We start from the raw sequence: 25090 nt of genomic DNA on the forward strand, positions 1-25090 counted from the left end.
ATGGCGCTGAACGCAAAATCCATAGATGGAAATATATACAAACAATTTAAGCCGAAGACGCGGTTGTTGTTGGACTCACCGGCGGGATCCGAACCTGCAGCGGGGAGAAAAGACACGCACGCCGGTTTCACAGCCTCCGACGGATAAACAAAGTGGGAAGCATCGGGTGGACAATGTGGAGGTGCCTGGAGAGAAGAGGAGCGGCCCGCCGCGCTTCGCCCTCAGCCTTGTCTTGCAGGCGCCGCTCACCTGCTGCGGCTCCGGCAGGCGGGGGTGGCGCCAAATATCGCGAGTGTACCGGAAGATCCCGCGAATGACCACGTGTTTCAACTCTCCGGTCCACCCCCCCCCCCCCAAAAAAAAAAGTGGAAAGTCATTCGGAAAACCTGAGTTTTGTCAATCGTGTTCACTTCTTCTCACATGATACGTGATCTTCTATTCTCACACATGTACTCTGTCTTGCTGCAACTAACTTTCTTTCCTCTCCTTTCCAGAGCATACCTCCACCTCTCTAGATGTTCCTCCACCTGTTCCCCGCTCTCACAACAAACCACAATGTCATCTGCAAACATCATGGTCCATGGAGATTCCTGTCTACCCTCATCTGTCAGCCTGATCTGCAAACATCTTGGTCCATGGAGTTTCCTGTTCACCCTCATCTGTCCATCACCATCAGCCTGTCCATCACCACTGTAAACAAGAAGGAGCTCAGAGTTGATCCCTGATGGAGTCCCAACTCCACCTTGAACTTCTGTTACCCCTACAGCATACCGCACCGCTGTCTCACAGCGAGCATACATGTCCTGCACCAGTCTATCATACTTCTCTGCCGCTCCGGACTACATCATATGATGATACTGCTGCTCACAAATGATGACTTCTGTTCTCAGTCTAGGTCTGACCTGGGCATTTTACAGCCTGTCGGCCACATCCGGAACGTTTTGCTTTTTTATCTGACCCGTCAAACTATTTTCTTTGAATATTTTTTTTTTTTGAACATTTATTAGAACAGGTTCCTTAACAGAGTCATACACATTCTTACAAAACCTCATAACAAGATATACATTATACAATAATCTTTACAGGTCACTTATTTCCTCAATTCTTTGAATATTTTAATAAGGATTTTCAATCAATATTATATTTAGAAACTATTATATTTAGAAAATAAAATGCCCAAAAAATTAAATATTTAAATTTTCATTTTGTTCAATTGACATGATACCTAGGTGGCCCGCGCATAAAAATTAAATAACAAATGTGGCCTAGGTGGTCCAGGTTCTAGTCCTGTTTCCCATAACTTCCTTGTATGGCTCATCAACTTTATCTCCATAGTTATCACAATTCTGCACATCTTCCTTTAAAATGGGCTCCATCACACTTCTTCTCCATTCTCCAGGCATCTTCTCGCTCTCTAAGATCCTGAATAGTCGAGCCAGAAACTTTACCACGGCCTCTCCTAGATGTTTTGGAGCGCCAGAGATGGTGGGGTTAGTGAGAGGGTATGAAGGTAGTTGGTGTGAGAGAGGAGCATCCAGAGAATAGGCTTAGATGGAGAAGGTGGATTTGCTGTGGAGACCCCTGCAGGGAAAAGCCCAAAGAAGAAGATCTGAACGAAAAAATTGGAAGAACTGAGGAGGACATGAAAGTGTGAGGACTTCCTGAGCCGCATGGACACATAGTCCGAGGTCAGAGCGTTGAAGGATGGAGGTAAACGGGATGGACTCCACTTCTAGAGCACCTTACGTTCACCAGCGACTCAGGAATCCAACCTCCAACCTTCTGATCGGACCTCCAAAGCTGGCGTAAGAACAGCTTTCTACTCCCAAAGAGCAACCAGAAGGCGCCTGAGAAGGATCTTTTAGATTCCTGCACAGCTCTGCGATGATTGTGGACGTATAGATAAAAATAAAACCGTCAATTCTCAAAGTCGCGATAGAAACAACACATCAAGGCTTGTTTAAAATCCCCTGCGAGACAAAACGCAGGGCTAACGCGCCCTTCCGCCCATCTTTTGGTTCCCCTCCATTATACAGGAAGGGGGGAGCTTTGTATGTAATGAGGCAGCGCATTTGTGGAGGCGGCCAATGGGAGCAGCTGCAGGGAGCGGCCTGGACCAATCACGGCCCTCCGAGCTGCTGCACACAGGAGTGCTTCGCCGCCAGTAACCAAGGATACTGACATCCATGAGCCATAAAAATCGCTGTATCCATTTTCACCCGGCAGTGAACGAGCAGGTGTTTGAACGCGGATGTGTGCGTGTGTGCATGTGTGTGTGTGTGTGTGTGTGTGTGTGTGTGTGTGTGTGTGTGTGGTGAGGTGGGTGGACTCATAAGCCTCGTGGATGATCTAACGGCAGACTGCGTTTTATGGCAGACAATGTTGCAGCGCAGACGGTGGCCACAATCCCACACGTGTCTCTGCTCTATCGTTACATAATAGAGCGCCATCCAGGCAGATCTGACGACATCGGATCTACAAGAACACCTGGCAGAAGATAGAGTTCAACTTTTTGCACTTTCAAAATAATATCCCCTTAGAGACGTATCTGGGTTTCCACCCGCGGGGCAGGAACATGCAGGAGGTTTTTTTGGAGAGCCTAAACAACCCGTACGTGTGAAAGAGAGGGTGAATGGTTGTCCTGAATCTACATTTGGTGCGCGTCAGTCAGCGCACACACACACACACACACACACACACACACACACACACACACATCTGCGGACACAACTACAAACATATTTCTATTCAGAGCCAAATCTTACAAGCACACTAAACAGATGCGTGTATGCAAATACTACATTGCCTACAATAGCACTAGAGTGGTATGTGTAAGATGCAGTTTATGGAGTACTAGAACTTTTTGATTTCCATGGATGAGACGAGTGAAAGGTTGTGTCTCGATGTGAGGTGTGAATGAGAGGACGAAGGGTTGTGTGGCTCTGTTTGACTTGTGACCGAAAGAGTGCATACTTGTATGCTTCTATAAGTGTGATGTATCCAGGCTGAACGCTGTTTCTCAGCCAATGGGACAGGCCACTGAGTGCCCACCCAAGTTTAGGTATCTCGGGGTCTGGTTCACAAGTGAGGGAAGGATGGAACAGGAGATGGAGAGGCGTCAGCAGTGACACCAGAATTCACCAGCAGTGGGTTGTGACCGAAACAACAAGGCCACGGATCCAAACGTCTGAAAGAGCTTTCTCCGCAGAGCAAAAGGTTGTGTCTCGATGTGAGGTGTGAATGAGAGGACGAAGGGATGCGAGGCTCTGTTTGACATGCGACCAAAAGAGTGCATACTTGTATGCTTCTGTAAGTGTGATGTATCCAGGGTGAACACTGTTTCTCACTGAACTGAACATGCTGAGTGCCCACCCAAGTACAGGTATCTCGGGGTCTGGTTCACAAGTGAGGGAAGGATGAAATAGGAGATGGAGAGGCGGATCGGTGTGGCGTCAGCAGTGACACCAGAAGTCACCAGCGGTGGGTTGTGACCGAAAGACCAAGGCCACGGATCCAAGCGTCTGAAAGAGCTTTCTCCGCAGAGCAAAAGGTTGTGTCTCGATGTGAGGTGTGAATGAGAGTGCGAAGGGATGCGAGGCTCTGTTCGACATGTGACCGAAAGAGTGCATACTTGTATGCTTCTATAAGTGGCCCTGTGAACCGTTTGTTTTTCCCAATATAGCATCCGGATGACGGAGTAAACAGTTGCATGTACCTACATAGTGATGATCTCCGCATGACATGTGAATGAGGGTCTGAACGGGTGTGTGTGTGACAGAGTGACTGGTGGTACCGTCCAAGAGTAGAAGACGTGCTCCTCATATGTTCCTCATATGTTCTCCTTCTCCTCCTTCGGGGCCAAACAGGGGCGGCCATGAATGCAAGAGCAGGGTCCCGGGGGGCCGCCAGCCTTCTTTAATTGCCATATCTAAGCCACTTTTAACGCTTTGTCTGGGGAGAGGCACGCACAGTACAGTCGATACATCTCGCACACACACACACACACACACACACACACACACACACACACACACACACACACACACACACTCACACACACACTCCCAATGGATGCACAAAGGCCCCCCTCCCCCCTTTCACTCTCACTCGCAGCTTCCCCCTCCTCCCAGTGTGAGGAGCAGGTGCTGGGCCAGACTGTCTGCTGAGGTGGTGGGGGGTGGCAGGATGGAGCTCCCCTGGGACACACACACACACACACACACACACACACACACACACACACACACACGTCTGCGGACACAACTACAAAAATGTTTCTATTCAGAGCCAAATCTTACAAGCACACTAAACAGATGCGTGTATGCAAATACTACATTGCCTACAATAGTACTGGAGTGGTATGTGTAAGATGCAGTTTATGGAGTACTAGAACTTTTTGATTTCCATGGATGAGACGAGTGAAAGGTTGTGTCTCGATGTGAGGTGTGAATGAGAGGACGAAGGGTTGTGTGGCTCTGTTTGACATGTGACCGAAAGACTGCATACTTGTATGCTTCTATAAGTGTGATGTATCCAGGCTGAACGCTGTTTCTCAGCCAATGGGACAGGCCACTGAGTGCCCACCCAAGTTCAGGTATCTCGGGGTCTGGTTCACAAGTGAGGGAAGGATGGAACAGGAGATGGAGAGGCGTCAGCAGTGACACCAGAAGTCACCAGCAGTGGGATGTGACCGAAACAACAAGGTCATGGATCCAAGCAGCTAAAATGAGCTTTCTCTGCAGAGCAAAAGGTTGTGTCTCGATGTGAGGTGTGAATGAGAGGACGAAGGGTTGTGTGGCTCTGTTTGACTTGTGACCGAAAGAGTGCATACTTGTATGCTTCTATAAGTGTGATGTATCCAGACTGAACGCTGTTTCTCAGCCAATGGGACAGGCCACTGAGTGCCCACCCAAGTTCAGGTATCTCGGGGTCTGGTTCACAAGTGAGGGAAGGATGGTACAGGAGATGGAGAGGCGGATCGGTGCGGCGTCAGCAGTGACACCAGCAGTGGGTTGTGACCGAAAGAACAAGGTCATGGATCCAAGCGGCTAAAATGAGCTTTCTCCGCAGAGCGTCCGGGCTCTCCATCAGAGATGGAGTGAGCTTGGCAGTCGTTGCTCCGCCACATGGCAAGGAGTCAAATGAGGAGGCTCGGACAGCTGGCAGGGATGCCTCCCGGATGGCTCTCTGGTCAGGTGTTATGGGCGTGTCCACCAAGGAGGAGGTCCCCCGGGGAGCATCCAGGACACTCTGGAGGGACAATATCTCCAGGCAAGCCCGGGAACGCCTTTGGACCCCCCTGAAGAGCTAGACCGAGTGGCCGGGGAGAGGGAGGTCTAGGCATCTCTGCTTTGACCCCATCTCTGATAAGGCACAGACGGTACAAGTGACTGCATTACCATGGAAATAAAGTAGCTCTATGTGACGGGAAGAGAAATGGGCTGTGATTCAAGTGTAGTGTTTTCCCGCTGTGGGATTTTCCACACAGCGAACACTGGGTGGAGCCCTTCGGTGGTACTGAAGGGAGCCCTGCCCAAGAGAGGAGGAAGAGAAAAAACAAAAAAGGTATGAGGTCGGAAAAGGTGCTAAAATCAAAAGAAATTTGATTCTATTTCTGCACAAGTGTAGCTGAAAACACGGTGGAGATGGTGGCAGAGACAAGGACCGCTGTTTTTTTGTGAGTATCATGAAAATATTCTGTGCAACTCTGTAACTTTACAGTTCTGTGGGGAGCTAAGATGTCCTTGTGCATCAAACTGGTCCCGGGTACAAAAAAAGGTTGGGGACCGCTAGGATACACTAGGACACATCACACCCCAGGTCACCATGGTGATCATAGTGGACGCTCATTGCCTTCTCATGCTACTTGCTAATTTGTTGTAGGGTATTTAAAGGGCTAGGACCCCACTGCGCAAGGAGCTAGCCAGGTCATCCGGGACGTTCAGCGCCTGGCCTGATGACATTTAAGCGGACCATCAGGTGGATCCGACCGGAGCCGCAACCGGCCAGATGGCGTCTTCCAATTTGGAAATGCCGACTTCTCCTCTTCCAACCGCTGCGGGAAAAGCACGTCTTGAACAAAGCATCTCCTCCGGCCCCCGCCGGTGACATCTGTGCTTTGCAGCCTCCAGTTAGCTCGTGCTCTTTAATTACCCCCTGCTTCCGCTCCATTAGCGGTACAGCAGAACGCCGGCCTCCGGCGCCACCGTCGCTTGTTCCCGTGATGACGGGCGGCTCGTGGCGTTCGTTACGGCTGATTGTTGACCCCAGGGTCGTCTCCCGGGTCAGGGTCGAGTGACCTTTGACCCCCCAGAATAGATGAAAATGGGAGGAGCTCATGTACACTAACACGGCTCGTGTTCTTCTTGTTCCTCCCCGCTAATCCCTGCCTTCCGCTCTTCGCTAGCTTGGGTCTCTTTCCGCAAAATTACGTTCGATTCCGCATCTGCGAGGCAACATCTGCCTGAAGATAATCCACCCTGAGTCAGGGACCACCTGCTCAAGCTTCTGTCCCTGCTCTGCTCTCCACTGCCACCTGCTGGACAACAGCGGTGGAGGAACCACCAGAGAGAAGAAGCTCTCAGGCTTCTGCCATGGAGATGCTGACCATGTGTGGAAGACACACCTCCCCAGGACATACATGGAAACCGTGAAGGCGAAGCCAACATGGCACTGAAGGTCCACTAGAGGGTCAAAAACTCCTTTCCCACTGGAGGAACTTTTTGCTGCTCCTAGAACCTTTTCAGGTTGTAGTCCGTTTCTTGCAGCAGTTGGACAGCAGAGGAACCGTGAACCTCAGCTCCGGGAACCATCTTAGCTTCCACTCTAAGGCAGGGTCTTCTCATGGTTCCTGAAAGAAGCTCGAGGTCCGGCATCTTCTGGCCTGCTACCCCAAAGAGGGGCTCGCAGAGGAACATCTACATTTTGGTCTAGAATAAGTGTGGAGCTTCTGCAGCTAGCTAACGGCTAACATGAAGTGAAAAACACTACAACCATCTGACGGTCTCTTGTTATTGTCCAGCGAAGGCGGTGGCAGCTTCCACCTCCTTGGTGTCTGTGTCGTCTTCCTCTTCCTCTGCTTCTTCAGTTGTTTGGTTCCGAGTGGAGCTTCAGGTGCAGGTCCCACCGGTCCCTTCCGTGGACCCTCAGCGCCCGTGGGAATGAAAATTACAGGTTCCCATGTGGGGAAGCTACTTCCTGGAAGGAAACCGGAGCTGGAGACTTCTTGGAACTGTGTTCTAATGGCCGATGGCGTCGAAACCTCAGACGCTTACGTCGGCAGAAACGTTCATCTAGCGGGATCCTTCCGCCTTTTGTTTTGGCAAAACAACCACACGGCTAATTTATGGATTTTTTTTACGGGGGGCTAACAAGCGTCACGTCGCTAAAACCTTTAGCCTGGTCGCATCGGACCAATGGTTGGTTGGCTATTTTTTCACCCTTGCTATTTTTTGTTGTTTTTTTCCCATTCTGCTATCATCTAATTTCCTCTATTTATACTTATATTCATATTTATTGACTTTATAACTGTTACGCTGCCTGACAAAATAATGTCCCCTATGGAGATCAATAAAGTTTACCTTATCTTATGGATTTCTGTGTGGATTTCAAGGTGGCTCTGGATTTCTTTGGACGCTTCGGTTGCCATGTTTATAAAACCGGTAAAAAAATCGACGGGTAAAAAAGGTAAACAGATGCAGCAACTCACCGGCGAGGCAGAAGGTCGTCCGGTCGGCGCCGGTCGGTCGGTCCGTTTGAAAGCAGGTGAGATAAAGACGGATGTTAGAGCTTCTTTGATTTCTCTTTCCAGTGAAAACACAGCGGTGAAATGATTTGCACATTTATTTAAATAAACCGGCTTAAAGAAGCAAAGGTTCACCTGCCTGCCTGCCTATCTATCTATCTATCTATCTATCTATCTATCTATCTATCTATCTATCTATCTATCTATCTATCTATCTATCTATCTATCTATCTATCTATCTATGTGTCTCCATAGGTGGATGTGAGCATTGATCCTTGTGTCTCTTCAGAAGAAGCTTTGCCACGTTCAGCCTCTCCTTCACCCGTCTGGACAGAACAAGGTCTCCAGTGAAGCTCCATCATGTGTTCTGACTGTGTGAGGAACCCTGAGGAACCCCGAGGAACCCCGAGGAACCCCGAGCAACCCTGAGGAACCCTGAGGAACCCCGAGGAACCCTGAGGAACCCCGAGGAGCCCTGAGGAATCCCAAGGAACCCTAAGGAACCCCGAGGAACCCTGAGGAACCTTGAGGAATCCCTATGAACCCTGAGGAACCCCAAAGAACCCTGAGGAACCCTGAGGAACCCTGAGGTACCCCAAGGAACCCTGAGGAACCCCGAAGAACCCTGAGGAACCCCAAAGAACCCTGAGGAACCCCGAGGAACCCCAAGGAACCCTATATATATAGATATATATGGATATATATATAATCACATATAAATTGTGTTAAATATATTATATACACGTATATCATTTACACACACATATATATGTATGTATAATATCTTTAACACACACACACATATATATATAGATATAGATATGTACATGTAAAACAATGTCCACCAAAATTTGATGAAATTACTATTATTAAATACATTTTATATTCATAGAATGTCTTCAAAATATAATCACATAAAACATGGTCAAAAACAATTAAATAAGATGAAATTACTAATATTAAATATGTTTTCTATATATGTGTATAAATATATAAAATCACATAAAATTGTCCGAATAAATTAAATAAGTTGAGATTACAATTACCCAATACATTCTATATGCATATAATATATTGTATCTATATCTATATATATAATGACATAAAATTGTCAAAAAAATTGAATAAGATGAAATTACTATTATTAAATATATTCTAAATACATATAATATCTTATATACATCAAATAACAAATGTCAAAAAAAAATAAACAAGATGAACTGCTATAACTAAATATATTCTCTCTCTCTATATATATATATACATACATATTCTATATGAATAAAATGTATTAAATAAAATATGTATAAAATGTATTATACATTTAGAGTGAATGATCTGCCTGTTGTCGGAGGCTCGCTGCGCCCCCTGGTGGCCGCAGTGAGAATTGCATCCTGAAAAGTTGACTGCACCCATTTTATGCACAAGGTGGATTCATGTCCAGGAAGATAATCGTAAATTTAAATATTAATTTGCTAGCAGGGGTGCAGGTTTTAAAAAAATTAAATATGCTGAAAATTTCTTCCAAATGTCTGATGCCATGAGTATGTAAAATAGCCTGTAATATGAGGTTGAATTCAAACATTTAGAATGAAAAGACCATGAATAATTTGGTGAAAATCACCAACAAATCTATATTCACCCCTGTTGCATTTTGCACAGATCTTTGTCTCACTAGATGAACCCAACTGGATTAACAGGTTGAAATAGACCTGAAAATAAAGGTGAAAAATCATGTCAGGGATCGAATATTTCTTCGATGATTCAAAGCGTCTATATTTTCGAGTGCATCTAGAAAATAACGGTCTAAAAGGAGGATGAATTTGGAGCCACATTCTGTGCCTTCCGGCGTCTGAGCCTTCATCTTCATCTTCACCTTCACCTTCACCACCCTGTCTTTCTACAATATATTTTTCAGGGCCCGACGTTCAGGTTCAAACTGCACCAAAGATGCTTTTTGTCCTGAGCTTCCCTCGGCTGCAGGGATCAGAAGCATACAACTCTAGCCCCTCATCCAAATCCTAATCCTAACCTAAATCCTGAACCTAACCCTGATTCTAACCATGATCCTTAACTCTGATGCTAATCCTAACCCTGAGTCATCACCCTAAACCTGATCCTAACCCTAAAGCTAACCCAAATCCAAACCCTAACTCTGATGGTGACCATAATCATAAATCTAATCCTAAACCTAATCCTATCTGAACCCCGATCCTATCCTAGAGTCCTAACACTAATGCTAAGCCTGATCCTAAACCGAACCCCAATCCTGATACAGATGCAACACCAACCCTGATCCCGAACCCACTGCTAACCCAAATCCAAACCCTAACCCTGATTGTGACTGTAAATCTAACCCTAATCCTGAATCCTAATCCTGAATCATAACACTCATGCTAATCCTGATCCTAACCCTAATCCTTTATCCTGATCCTAAAACCGACCCTGATCATAAACCTAATCCTAACCCTAATCCTCTCCTGTGATCCTGACCCTGATCTAAACCCTCATCCTAATCCTAACCCCTATCCTTATCCTGATCCTGAATCTCTATACTGATCCTGAATCATAACACTAGGCCTGATCCCGGACTTAACCCTGATCCTAACCCTAATCCTCATCCTGATCCTAACACCAACCCTGATCCCGACCCTACTGCTAACCCAAACCCAACCCCTAACTCTGATTGTGACCGTAATCCTAACCTTAATCCTGAATCCTAACCCTGATCGAAATGCTGAATCATAACACTCATGCTAACCCTGATCCTAACCCTAATCTTCATCCTGGTCCTAAAACCGACCCTGATCCCAACCCTACTGCGAACCCAAACCCTAACTCTGATTGTGACCGTAATCCTAACCCTAATCCTGAATCCTAACCCTGATCCTAATAGTGAATCAGAACCCTCACGCTAACCCTGATCCTAACCCTAATCTTCATCCTGATCCTAAAACCGACCCTGATCCTGACCCTACGGCAGACCAAAATCCAAACCCTAACCCTGATAGTGACCGTACTCATAACCCTAATCCTGAACCCTAATCCTCATCCTGATGCTAACACCAAGCCTAATGCTAATCCAAATCTTCGCCCAAACCCGGATCTGGGGCTGTAATCCTAAACCTAACCCCGATCCCGATCCGGTGTCCTCCCCCTGACGCTAATGCTAACCCCAACAACCCCCCCCCCCCCAACTAACGCAAACCCGATCTCAATGCCATCCTAAACCTAATCCTCAATCTAAGCCCGACCCTCATCGTAGCCCCGATCCCAACCCGATCCCGATCCTAAACCCAAACCAGGGAAAAACCAGATTTTCCGCCGGTCCTCGTCCACCCACCGGGAGGTCCGGGCGTCCTCCTCGGACCGGGAGCCGCTCCTTCCCGTCACTCCATCTTCAGGGCCGGACCGGGGAAGAAGAAGAAGAAGAAGAAGAAGAAGAAGAAGAAGGAGGATGAAGATGAAGATGAGGAGGAGGATGGAGAAGATGCAGGGCCGCCTGAGGGCGCAGGAAACGCTGCGTCAAGTTGCAGCTCCAGCCGGAAACGGACGCAACCGTCGTAAAAGTTGCAGTCATGAATGCAGGATTTTTTTAAAAATAAATTAAATTATCCACAAAATGAAAGGCGACACACGCAGAAGACGCTCACCGGACGTTCACCGGACGCTCACCGGCGAGGCTCTCCTCTCCTCTCCGCCGCCGCAGCGCCGCCGCCGCCGCCGCCGCCGCCGCCGCCGCCGCCGCCGCACACTCTCGGCGGCTGCATCCGGCGCCCGACCCGCTGCAGCCGCCGGAGCTCCGTGCAGCTGCTCCGCCCTCCCGCACACCCACGCACACAGCGCACGGAGGAGGGATGTGCGTGTCCGTGTGTGTGTGTGTGTGTGTGTGTGTGTGTGTGTGTTTGCGCATGCAGTGGTGTTTCTACAGTGTGTTGGGGGACCAAAACAAAACTTCTCAGGGGGCCCCTATATGGAGTCTCAACAATAATGATAATAATAATAATAATAATAATAATAATAATAATAACAATAATAATATGCAACAATGAGTGCAGGATAAGCGGGAAAAGATGGATGGATAGATTGATAATAATAATAATAATAATAATAATAATAATAATAATAATAACAATAATAATATGCAACAATGAGTGCAGGATAAGCGGGAAAAGATGGATGGATAGATTGATAACAATAATAATAATAATAATAATGATAATAATGATAATACTAATAATAATAATAAGCAGAAGAAGAAGAAGAAGAAGAAGAAGAACAATACCAATAATAATAATAATCATAATAATAATAATTAAAATGATAAATATGATAATGACGCTGCTGAATGAAAATGAATAAAAAGCATGAGAAAATTATCGCGTTAATGACTTTAATGATAATGATAATATACTACTACTAATAATAATAATAACAATAATGATGATGATAATAATAATAATGTTAATGAAAAATTATAATAATAATAATAATAATCATGATGATAACAATACCAATAATAATAATAATGATAATGATAATAAAAATTAAAATGATAATAATGATAATAATAATAATGATAATAATAATAATAATAATAATGATAATAATAAAAATAATGATATGCAATAATGAGTGCAGGATAAGCGGGATAAGTTGGATTGGAAAGATGGATAATAATAATAGTAATAATAATAATAATAATAATAATAATAATAATAATAATAATGATGATGATAAAAATACCAATACTATTAATAACAATAATAATAATAATAAATGAAATGATGATAATAATAATAATGACGCTGCTGAAAATGATCATAAATAAAAAGCATGAAAAAGATGATCGCGTCAATAACTTTAATGATAATCGTCAAAACTAATAATAAAAATAATAATAACAATAATAACATAAAGAGATAATTATAACAACAGTTATAATAATAATAGTAGTAATAATAATAATAATTATAATAATATGCAGCCATGAGTGCAGGATAAGCAGTAGAAGATGGATGTATAGATGGATAATGATAATAATTATGATAATAATAACAATAATAATTACGCTGCTGCAAATGATCATAAATAAAAAGCATGAAAAATATAATCGCGTCAATAACTTTAATGATAATAATAATAATGTTAATGATAATCGTCAACACTAATAATAAAAATAATAACGATGATGATGTTTACAAAAGAATGGGGATCAATAAAGTATATTTTATCTTATCTTATCTTATGAATAATCCAGATGATGAATGAATATATGATGATAATAATAATTATGATGACTATAATGAAAATGGTGAAAAAATATTAAAGGGATGATAATGAATATAAGAATAAGACTGATGATGATGATGACACTAATAATAACTAATAATAGTTATAATAACAATAATAATAATATAATAAATAAAATAATATAATAATAATAATAAATGATAGTAATGACAAAAATGATGCTGCTGGTGATAACAATAGTAGATGATAATTATAAATACCAAAAAATAATGAAACTGCAAATGATGATAAATAATAATGCAAATAACAATAATAATAATAATAATAATGGAGATAATAAAAATTTTGACAAAATATTAATACTAATGATAATTATGGTGATTATACATGATAAAAATGATGCTGATGCTGATAACAATGATAAATAATAATAATAATATTGATGAGAATCATGAAAAATTAAATATAATAAATGTAAAAATAATAATGATGATGATACTAATAAGAACAATAACAGTAATGCTGATAATAATAAGGCCGGTTATTATTTTCACTCTATTATATCATTTTAGAAAAGCTCTGACCTGCTCGGCTCCGGCGTGATGGCGGATAAAAGCAAACACCCGTTGTATCTATAAAAAAATATATATTTCGTTTATTGAAAAAAAAAAAAAAAAAAAATAGAGGGCAAAAAGTGCAACAGACAAGAACTCACTAGTATCTTAGTCAGGTGGTTACAGTGAAAAACTAACAACACGATAAGAGTCGTACAACTACAACACCGCGTTCGACAAGTTGCATAAATTATAGTACAAAACTGTACACGGTCGGATCGTATTTACATAAAAGTATGTTTGCAGAATACCAAATTCATTTGTCTTTCTTTTTTAAATAGAAAGTACCGGCACATGGCCCGGTCGCGCTACACGCCGTTTTATCGAAATGTCGGATTTGACGCGGATTTTGAGGCGATTATAAGTGATATACTGACGACCGAAGGAAGGGGTTACTCTGCTAATACGCTCAGAAATGTGCATCGCTGTACATTTTCTCTCGTCGATCTGGGAATCATCAAACCAACCGGGCCGGAAACGTGGCGGGAACTCGCCGCCACGAAACTCGGAAGCAAATTCAACACTACGAGGAAAAGTAATTTTCAGCACAAGTGCAAGTAAACACGTGTTTCTACGTCCATTCATTTACCGTTTTGGACCAAAAGCCTCTTTAAATATGGTATCTTATATGAAGCCAAGTTTCACCTCTGGTTGATGTCAAGCGGCGAAGCTTGTCCACTTCTTTGGACATTTGTGAAGGACATCCTTGTCATGTAGCAAACACACACACACACACACACACACACACACACACACTCTGAGGATGAATTCAGTACGGTTGCTGGGCGCGATTGGAATTTACATGAAGATTGAACTCGTCAATAAATTAAGAGTACAAGTCAGGGGGTCAATGCTTTGGCCTCTGGGTCGCCTCTTTTCTAAACGAACGTCTTTCACGCGGAAATAGCCGATCGAATCGAGCCTAAGGCTCCGCCTCCTCGTCGGTCCTATTCGTCCGTTCGTCGATTACCTACTGTCGTGTGATTGGACGATCACTGGCTCGCACCCGGAGACGTTCCATCGCTCATTCACGAGACGTACCACTATTGACTCTCTCCGATGAAGCTCCTGTATGGTTTAGGACTGTGAGGGGAAACTGGAGAACCTGGAGGAACCCCACTGAGAACATGGAGACTCCGCATGGAAAAGGCCCACGGTTGGTGATCCAACCGGGGACCTTCTCGCCGTGAGGCGGATCTGATGATTGTCCCCATCGGTGCATGAATCCACCAGAAATACCCCTGCGTGCTTTGAACGGGTAGAAGATCTGGGCTTTTTGAAAAAGAAGGCACAACGTTTCCTAGCCGGGACGGATCAGCTGCCGATGAAGTCGATCGACTTTGTGTTTAAAACGATTATCTGATGGACCTCGTGGGTTTTGGTGAGCTTTAAGGATCCACGTCCTCCGCTCTCCGAGGCCTGTAGATTGGGTTTGGGTCGGCCGGACCGGATTTGAGTTCACCTTCCGGTTTGGATCACCTCTCGTATGGCTTGATAAACGCTACACCTCCTGAAACATACTGCTAAAAACACCTCCGTGTATCTGGATTAGATGAAAATCTAGGCTTGTAGTGGTTTGGCTAAAGGTGGCGGGAGCTGGTGCGGTCAACGCGGAAGGTCCTCAAACATTCTCAACGTCACATGTCGTTCTCGTAGTCTCCGATCATCCTCCGCGTGTTGGTCGCCAAGAAGATGTCGTTGTCCCGAGGGCAGTCGTAATGGCAGGAGCAGGTCTTGATGAACATCATCTTCTTGCTGAAGACGTCGCCCTCCGGACAGCGGAACTCCACTTCCGCGGTGATGGTGGCGTGCGGCGTGCAACAGCGGTTGTCGGTGCAAACGCCGCAAAACTTGGGCCTGTATATCCTGGTGCTGGAGCATCCGGACAACTCGAAGCGCATCCCCCGCTGGGCCTTCGGAGTCCGGACGCACTTCTTTCCCTTCTGCACGACAGACGAGGCGATCGTTAGCTCTTTCGGCGTCACCTTGCAGTTATTGTCCCTAACTCTGATTCGGCAACAATTACGTTCATGCGCGTCATTGACAGACAATAAGCGGGAAGTAACTTATAAGCATACATGTGTGGCCCCACCACCCCTGGAGAAGGTGCAAGGCATCACAAGCGTGATGATGATTGGAGTCTACCGACCTTGATCTCCTTCTCCTGCTGGCTGTTGCAGGGCCGGACCATGCAGATCCTGGTCTGTCGCTCCAGCTGGCAGCGCTGGTTGTCATTGGTGATACGGGAGGAGACGGCCATACCGCAGGTGGCCGAGCACTCGCTCCACTCCGTCGTCTGGACGATGCAGTTGTCCCTCGGACTCTCGGCCACCCGGCCGTGAGGCGGCTCTTTCCGGAAGACCGAAGGGTTCGAGGACGGCAGAGGGTGAATCTGGGAGGCTCCTGCGGAGCACGAAGGGCGGACGTTACCGACTACGACCCTCCGGATAAACCCAACGAGAGTTGGACAAGCTTTTACCGCCTTTGAGCTCTTTAGGACACTATTGGTTCAGGCCATGTTCATCTCCCGCCTGGACTACTGCAATTCCCTCCTAGCTGGACGACCTGCTTGTGCAATAAAACCCCTGCAGATGGTACAGAATGCTGCAGCACGGTTGGTACTCACTCAACCCAAAAGGGCTCATGTTACACCTCTGTTCATCCAGCTGCACCGGCTACCAGTAGCTGCCAGGATCAAGCACAAGGTCCTGACCCTGGCATTCAAAACCACCTCAGGAACAGGTCCAGCATATCTGAACCAAATGATTAGACCTTACGTTCCCGGCAGAGAGCTGCGTTCCTCTAATACAAACCTACTAGCAGTACCTTCTGCTCGCTCTAAGCGATCTCAGGCAAAACTGTTCTCACTTCTACTACCTCAGTGGTGGAACAAACTTCCGGAAGCAACAAGACCAGCATCATCTCTCTCAACCTTCAAGAAACAGGTAAAAACTGTTCTCTTTCAGGACTTTTTACTGCGCTGACGCCCCAGATCAGGTTAGGCAGCAAGTTAGGCTATGCAGTGTGTGTGTGTGTGTGTACGTTGTGTACGTCTTTGTCAAAAAAAAAAAAAACAACTCACTAACCCAAGCTTACTATTCTGTATATTTCCTGTGCATCTTATATTTGCAAGTGTTATTTGCAGTCCTTATGATGACATTGTGATCTGCAGTGAGAGCAGACAACAGGTAGAGAAACATCTAGAGAGGTGGAGGTATGCTCTGGAGAGGAGAGGAATGAAAGTTAATAGCAGCAAGACAGAATATATGTGTGTGAATGAGAGGAACTCGGCTGGAGCGGTGAGGCTACAGGGAGTGGAGATCAAGAAGCTGGAGGATTTCAGGTACTTAGGGTCAACAGTCCAGAGCGTAGGAGAGTGTGGAAAAGAGGTGAAGAGACGGTCCAAGCAGGTTGGAATGGGTGGAGAAAAGTGTCAGGGGTACCAAGAGATAGAAGACTATCAGCCAGAATAAAAGGAAAGGTGTACAAGACAGTGGCGAGACCAGCGATGATGTTTGGACTAGAAACTGTTCCAATGACCAAAAGACAGCAGGCAGAACTAGAGGTTGCAGAGATGAAGATGTTGAGGTTCTCTTTGGGAGCGACCAGGATGGAGAGGATCAGGAAGGAGTCTGTCAGAGGAACGGCACATGTTAGATGTTTTGGAGAGAAGGTCAGAGAAGCCAGACTGAGATGGTTGGGTCATGGACAGAGGAGGGATGGAGAATATAGTGGTAGACGGATGCTGGAATTGGAGCTGCCAGGCAAGAGGTCTGGAGGAAGACCAAAGAGAAGATTTATGGACGTAGTGAGAGAAGATATGAAGGTAGTTGGTGTGAGAGAGGAGGATCCAGAGAATAGGGTTAGATGGAGAAAGTTGACTCGCTGTGGCGACACCTGAAGGGAAAAGTCCAAAGGAAAAGAAAAATTTGTCACAGGGGTGCAGGACATGTATGACCGAGACAAAGTAATGATTGAGATGGTTTGGACATGAACAAAGGAGTGTTCATGGTGAAGATCTGGGTAGAAGGTTGCTGAAGGTGGAGCTGCCAGGCAGGAGGTCTGGAGGAAGACCAAAGAGAAGATTTATGGACGTAGTGAGAGAAGATATGAAGGTAGTTGGTGTGAGAGAGGAGGATCCAGAGAATAGGGTTAGATGGAGAAAGTCGACTCGCTGTGGCGACACCTGAAGGGAAAAGCCGAAAGAAGAAGAAGAAGAAGAAGATTTGCAGTCCTTATCTCCTCTATTGCAAGTCGCTTTGGATAAAAGCGTCTGCCAAATGTAATGTAATCTCAGGAGCTGTGCGGATAAACAAGAAAAAAGCCTGCAGGTGGACCTTCAGAAAGATGAGACTCACCCCCCATCACCGATTGGTAGTGGTGCTCCTCGGGCGTTTGGTCGCAGACCCACTCTTCGCAGCATTTCCCCGGGATCTGGATGCGTCGAGGGTAGGGGCAATCGGGCGACGGCAGCCTGGCGTCGCTGGCGCACGTCGGCACGCAGCCGATCTCGCCGTTCATGCAAATGCAGCGGTGCTTGCAGCTCGGCTGGAAGGACTCGCCGCTGCGGTAGATGACGCCTCCCAGGTCGCAGGTCTGGCCCTCCACAGCTGCAGGAAAGACACAAGGGTTCTATGTGAAGAAATACGACACAACTAACGCGTGATTAGAAAAATAAAAGTTAAGGGACCGCGTTGAAAGAAGCCCTGTGTCCGGGCAACTCCCGCTCCCTTTACGATGATTTCTTCTCTCCGAGCCGTTTTCGAAGGTACCGTGTTCTGAGACCCGAGTGCGGTCGAACTCGAGTGGCTTTTATTAGGTCTGAAAACCTCTTGGACGTCCGTACAAAGGGCTCTTTCTCAGACCCCTCTATGCGGTCACTCGCTACCGCCGGCGACGGGAAGTCTTTGTAACCATGGAGAAAAATAAAACCTCACCTTCTTTCGCGGTGTTTATTATTTTGGGACATTTTCTAATGTTAACTCGGTGTTTGCGGTATGTTTGCTTGTTGCCTTGGCGTAAACACACTCGGGCCGCCACATCCTCCGTCTTTGCCACCATCTTATTTTGACGACTAGGGACTAGTTACATTTAACGGTTACTGTTTTCCCATCTTTCTTGAAACTTCCCTCTGTATCCACTTTTCTCTCCCTGGACATTTAGGGATCATTTGTGTTTCTCAAGTCCACTTGTTGAAAACGGCATTGATGTGGATCCACTGCGATCTGCGATCAGCACGGGTTGCGGGAAATGTAGTTTATGGTCAACGCATGCGTTTGACTTATTTATTTTAAGACAATCGGCCCTTTTAAGACATTCTCGCGGGCCACATTCGGCCCGCGAGCCTTGAGTTTGACATATGTGTTCTAGAGCAGTGATTCTTAACCAAAGGGCCCGAGCGCCACCTAGTGGACCGCAAAATAAATCTGTTTTGTCCGCGTGAGGCCGCGAGGGCTGCGGGACGCAATAACAACTCCCGACCATGTAGCGGCGCTAACGCATCAGTCAGTTGTTACTTTAAGCAGCTCCATAAATAAAGAGAAGACACTCCGCTAGCTGTAAACAAACAGATGGAGAAATATTCAAAACGAAAAAATGAAGACGACCCCCCGCCAAAAAGGAAATTTTTGCGCCAGTACAATCCCGACTTCATGAAGTACGGCTTCGTAAACGGAGGTAGCGCCCAGTGTGTGGAGTGTGTGTTAACGCTGGCTAACGAAGCTCTTGAGCCGTCAAAACTACAGCGGCGCCCGGAGACCGAGCATCCGACGCTTGTGGGAAAGCCGGTGGAATTTTTCAAGAGAAAAGAAGATGGGCGGCAGATGCAGAAAAGATGGATCGTGTCGCTGACTGGCAACTCTAAAAGTGCACTGAAAGCTAGCTAGCTACCTCATATGTCATTTTATTTGACAAGGTTTTTGCTTGGTAAACTGTAAGTGGATTTGGTTTATTGAACTGAATACAAATCAAACCAAGAGTGAGATAATTATAAACCTATACAGTGTATATATGTTAAATAATACATATTAAAATTATATTTAATGGGCCCTGGGCCACTCTGTACTGAAAAAAATGGGCTTCAGGGTCAGAAAGGTTAAGAACCCCTGTTCTAGAGGGTATTTGGACTTTGGTTGGTTCTCTAGGCTACATCCCGTCGTTCCATCTGAAAGCCCAAACATACAAGACCCCAAACTTCTTTGGGACTACTTGTTTTTCTAGGGTTTCAAAGGATTCGAAGGTAAACAAACGTAGTTCTTGTTTGGAGTCTTGAGGGTACCTTACAGGTCGCAGATCGTAAGCATGCAAGACGCCTTGTCGACGGGTCCTCTTACCCATGCAGACGCCGTTCTCGGTGTCGCTCAAGAGGCCGTAGTCGCAGTAAAGGTCCTTGTGATGGTCGCAGGGCTCCGGCAGGTTGCAGGGCTCCCCGAGTTGCCGGGCGCACACCTTGCAACAACCGCAGCCGTCCAGAACCAGGCTGGTCCCCACGGGGCAGGGGGGCGGGTCGGCGGGGCAGGCGCAGGGCCGGGAGCAGTCCTGGGCCGTGACCTGAGATGAAAATACGCACCGCAGATGCCGATGACAAGAAATACCAATGCTACAGGTGTCGAAGGTAAATTGTGAACCATTATCACGAATCGAGGCAACCGGGCTTGAGTTTTTTCCTTGGAGACACTTCACCTCTCGTCCAAGAGGCTTCTGCAGTCCCTCGATGCCGTTTGGGCGAATTCTGAAAACCAACCTTATCGACCAATTGAGCACAAGTCCGATAAAAAGGGTTTTGTTTGGTGCAAACTAAAGGGGCAAAGAGGCGAGGACGTCTTCCACACTGCTCCAGTGTTGCCTCGGCCCGGACAAGAGCACCATCTGGCCCCCGAGCCGGTTTGATTTCCCCCTCCAGGCTGAGGTCTGATTATTTTCTTCACCAATCGATCAGGCAAGGACCAAACCGGCCGAAGTCAAGAGTCTCGAGTCCCGTGGAGTCGAGACAAACTTGGACATCTTTGTGTACCAGAGAAAAAAACAGCCTCTTGGTCGGGAAATACCTTTCACCGGATTCCAAGATGGACAGAAACCAAATCTACGAGTCTGTTTCTTTACTAACAACGATAGATACCTTCGAAATGAGCAAACGTTGAAATGTTTTAGCCGCGCTAATGAGCGTGTCGTCGACAAAGAGCCATATTTTCACGCATGGTAGTTCATGTCAGAGGAAGAGAAGATTTGAAAACAAACAAACAGGTGCTCCACCACCCTGGCGGTGACTGCCAAGCATACTCTGAGTACTTCCGTGTTACGCTAAAACGGTATTTTTACTCCGGTAGCTATGCGACTATGGAATGCTTTCTGCATCATCTGATTCCACCTTTCCTTCACAAACACTCGTGACGTCTATTCTAGGTCCACTTTGCTGAGCAACAGATTCCAGCGTGTGTTGAGTTTTCACATCTTTGTAACTCGACAAATATGCGACCCCTCCACCCGCTTCGCCCGCCCCCTTCCGAAACCGGACGCTGCGCTTGGCGCCAGACCTCTGGGCATTTACACATCAGCTTTATTTATCGACCCATCTGTTTTGATCGGTCGATACGGAGCTTCCTTCAGCTCCAAGGCGGAGGAGAAGTGCTGTTCATGACGACCAAACCAGACGAGTCAGACGTGGTGTTGTGTTTGTCTCGTCTGGTTTTGTGTCACAGTGGAGTTACAAGGTAAAGTTGGCCTCTCTTACACTTGGTTGTGACATACTTGTATGCCTTTAGGCATACAAGGTACATTTGTCACAAGGTACGTTTGTCCCATACTTGTATGCCTTTTGTATGCCTTTAGGCATACAAGTATGGGACAAATGTACCTAGGACAAATGTATCTGTGGAGTTCTCAGTCGTCCAGGTCATGGGGAATCCTTGTCGGAATCGTCTTGTCTTGGTAACTGGACTTTGTCTCTTGAAGATGTTTCACCAAAGGGATGAGGGATGAAACGTCTACATATGAAGAAATTCAAGTCCACTTGCCAAGACAAGGAGGAGACATGTAGTCTTACTAGAGCAGGTTAACAGGTAAACAAGTACCGGGCTGATGTTAGAATACAAGTATCCGCAGAGCATGTAGGGCTTGAACGTAAGTGACGGAGTCGCAAGATCAAATTTAAAAACAGTCTTTCTAAAAAAAGGACACGCAGGAGCAGAAATTCAGATAAAATCCTGTTCTTTCCAGTCGCCCCGAGGTGCAGCTGGTGAACAAGCCATCCGTTGCCACAGGATGGCGACACCAGACCACGTTCACGTAAGCTAACGAGTACTTTCCACAGTTTGTCTACCTTCCCGCTCGAAGTCACGCAGATCGGAAATGAAAGAGGGTGATATTCTAAACAGGCTGCTGATACTTACCTACACCTCCGATAAAGGCAAACCCCAACGTCCAAAGAGCCCGGGGAGAACTTACCGAAGAGACGGCGAGGAGGATAAGCGAGAAGGCGATCGCACTCTGCACAGACATGGTGTCCACTCCGTAGTCCTGCTCCCTGAAGCTCCCTGAAGCTCGTCGCTCTGCGTGCAGCGGCAGACTGATGAAAGCATGGGGGGAGACGCCGGCCTTAAATACCAGCCCAGTGGGTGTAGCCGGAGAAACCAGAGCCATGCCACTCGGCTCGCCGAGGTGAAAATACTCCGATTCAAAGGGTCTTTCGTGCAGAGACGGCCTCCTCGCTCACATAATTAATTCACGTGGGCGGGGGCCCACAAAATGCCAAACGTGTTAAGTTTTTGCTGCAGGGATTTTTTTTTTTTTTTTTTTTTTTTGCCCGCCGGGATTCTACCGAGGGGTCCCTTTATTTCGGGGGCGCGAAAAGCAAAAAAAAACACCCAAATCACAAGGGAAAAAGCGACAAGACTCTTTACGCCGTCTCCAGGTGTGTCCTGGAAACGGCGAGTCCAGGTGAGGGAGTCTGCAGACTGCGGCGGTTCCTGACTCACCGGAAGTGTCTCGGTTTGGATTCCCGGAGAGTTGCTCACGCAAGCGGGGAAATGATTTCATGTGGCAGGAGGATGAGTGTGGAAAACAGGGGTGCCAATTTCTGACAAAGTGCAGGACAGGGGTGGCCGACGCAAAAACACATAGCAGGGATTTCCATAGATACGGGAAAGCGTAAAAGCCCGGCTTCTCCGGGATCCAGACCTTTGCTCATGCAAGAATACAGTTTTTGCACTAATGCAAAATAAAAAATCTTTATTTTTGGCGTGCAGATGTTTTTCAACCTTCATTCAGTCGACTTTTTTTGACCCATCCCTAACCGGGCGGCAGATGTGTGTGTTTTTTTTCCATCTTTTTCTAGCTCTTTAAAACATATCCTATCATTGATTTGCAATACGGAATTAAAGAAATGTTGGTAAATGTTGGTAAATGTGCAATATTTCATTTCATAACAGCTACACTACAATTTTTCCTTTTATCATACTATTGTGCACTCCTTACCTCACTTGTTTACTAAGACACTTTATAGTTTATCTTTATTTCTAATTCTGCCTTTTTCTTTTTATTATTTATTACTGTTCTATTTTCTGTAACTCTGGCACAACAATTTCCTTCGGGATTAATAAAGTTGTGCTTATCTTATCTTATCTTAAATGTTCACTTCGGTTTTCGATCGGAGCAATCCGAGGATGAACGCCGCTCGAGTCCAACCTTCCGAAAGCGGCGTGACTGAGTGAAACTTCGAGGCGTCGCGACTGAAATGACATCTGAGAAGACGTCGGTCCGGTTCATCACCGTCCTCGAGGGGGAACCGAGGAGCGACGGACTCGGGTTCCAAAAAAGGCTTTAAAGAACCGGTTTGAAACCATGCTTTGACCTCCGTGAGTCACCGATTATGAATACCGCTTAACTGCTTAGCCTGTACTTAGCCTCCGCGGGGGGCGGAGCCTATCCAGGGGGGCGGAGCCAAACCCTGCACACATATTTATAAAACAGATAAATACTTTCTATTAACACACATGAAAAAATGGAAACTAGCGGGAGATAGCAGCCGCTTACAGCAGCGACACAAGTGAGTGAATGGATGAGTGAATGTATACAAGAGTGAAAGGATGAATGAACGATTTTTATCGAGAGCAGGGCTGGATGTTACCTGCCGAACGTCCTCTCACGTCATATAGACACAACATTCACCCTCTCATTCACATCATAAAGAGAAATGAAACCATTCACACGTCCATAGGTACATTCATCCATTCACCCTTTCATTCACATGCAATATAAAGACATTCACCCTCTCATTCACATCATAAAGTGACATGAAACCATTCGCCCTCTCATTCACACGTCCATCGGGACAACATTCACCCTCTCATTCACCCTGTCATTCGCATCATATAGACATGAAACCATTCACACGTCCATCAGGTCATACAACAGTCACCCTCTCATTCACATCATATAGAGATATTCATCCATTCACCCTCTCATTCATGTCATATAGACATGAACCCATTCACTCTCTCATTCACATGTCCATAGGTACATACATTCATTCACCCTTTCATTCTTACATGATAAAGAGATGGCATTCACCCTCTCATTCACATCATAAAGTGACATGAAACCATTCGCCCTCTCATTCACACGTCCATCGGGACAACATTCACCCTCTCATTCACCCTGTCATTCGCATCATATAGACATGAAACCATTCACACGTCCATCAGGTCATACAACAGTCACCCTCTCATTCACATCATAAAGAGATATTCATCCATTCACCCTCTCATTCATGTCATATAGACATGAACCCATTCACTCTCTCATTCACACGTCCATAGGTACATACATCCATTCACCCTTTCATTCGTACATGATAACGAGATGGCATTCACCCTCTCATTCACATCATAAAGAGACATGAAACCATTCACCCTCTCATTCACACGTCCATCGGGACAACATTCACCTTCTCATTTGCCCTTTCGTTTACGTCATATAGATATGAAACCATTCACTCTCTCATTCACACGTCCATTGGGACACATAACATTCACCAGCTCATTCACATCGTAAAGAGATATTCATCCATTCACCCTCTCATTAATGTCATCTAAACATGAAACCATTCATCCTCTCATTCACATGTCCATCGGGACAACATTCACCCTCTCATTCACCCTGTCATGCCCATCATATAGAATTTAAACCATTCACACGTCCATCAGGTAGTACAACATTCACCCTCTCATTCACGTCATGAAGAGATATTCATCCATTCACTCTTTCATTCATGTCATATAGACTTAAACCCATTCACTCTCTCATTCACACGTCCATAGGTGCATCCATCCATTCACCCTTTCATTCCTACACGATAAAGAGACAGCATTCTCCCTCTCATTCACGTCAAAAAGAGATATGAGTCCATTCACCCTCTCATTCACGTCATCTTGACATGAAACCATTTTCACGTCCATCAGGACGTTCATCCATTCACCCTCTT

General features: G+C 45.8%; 2 protein-coding genes and 1 long non-coding RNA gene across 5 annotated transcripts in view; 1 reads left to right on the forward strand and 2 right to left on the reverse strand.

The window, feature by feature from the left end:
• Positions 1-236, reverse strand: part of epb41a (erythrocyte membrane protein band 4.1a) — a 44728-nt gene extending 44492 nt beyond the window's left edge. The window contains exon 1 of the mRNA XM_086177611.1: positions 80-236. The gene's annotated coding sequence lies outside the window, so the exon portion shown is untranslated. The remainder of the gene's footprint in view (positions 1-79) is intronic.
• Positions 237-13631: 13395 nt separating this feature from the next.
• ccn2b (cellular communication network factor 2b) lies at positions 13632-22363 on the reverse strand. The gene is made up of 5 exons (XM_086177851.1): positions 22054-22363; positions 19944-20160; positions 17970-18221; positions 15761-16014; positions 13632-15554 (listed from the first exon to the last, which is right to left on the reverse strand). Exons 1-5 carry the CDS (start codon positions 22246-22248, stop codon positions 15249-15251), a joined length of 1224 nt encoding a protein of 407 aa, XP_086033977.1. The 5' UTR covers positions 22249-22363; the 3' UTR covers positions 13632-15248.
• Positions 20830-22116, forward strand: LOC147216019 (uncharacterized). 3 transcript variants are annotated; one of them, XR_015109128.1, is made up of 4 exons: positions 20830-21320; positions 21562-21729; positions 21826-21894; positions 21984-22116. It is a non-coding gene; the product is annotated as an uncharacterized LOC147216019 (long non-coding RNA). The 3 variants fall into 3 exon arrangements; XR_015109130.1 differs by lacking the exon at positions 21562-21729; XR_015109129.1 differs by lacking the exon at positions 20830-21320 and having other exon boundaries at positions 21497-21729.
• Positions 22364-25090: the final 2727 nt, after the last annotated feature.

The sequence above is a fragment of the Fistularia commersonii genome, chromosome 30 (assembly GCF_037954325.1).
Source record: "Fistularia commersonii isolate RoL2024-O1a breed Wild chromosome 30, RoL_Fcom_v1.0, whole genome shotgun sequence".
Classification (NCBI taxonomy): domain Eukaryota; kingdom Metazoa; phylum Chordata; class Actinopteri; order Syngnathiformes; family Fistulariidae; genus Fistularia; species Fistularia commersonii.

Excerpts from the sequence above, each read along its gene's own strand:
- ccn2b (XM_086177851.1), bottom strand. The coding sequence starts at position 22,248 with ATGGCTCTGGTTTCTCCGGCTACACCCACTGGGCTGGTATTTAAGGCC. Across the intron at positions 18,222-19,943 it reads CGAGAACGGCGTCTGCATGG|CTGTGGAGGGCCAGACCTGC; the intron begins GTAAGAGGACCC and ends TCTTTCCTGCAG. Across the intron at positions 16,015-17,969 it reads CTACCAATCGGTGATGGGGG|GAGCCTCCCAGATTCACCCT; the intron begins GTGAGTCTCATC and ends CGTGCTCCGCAG.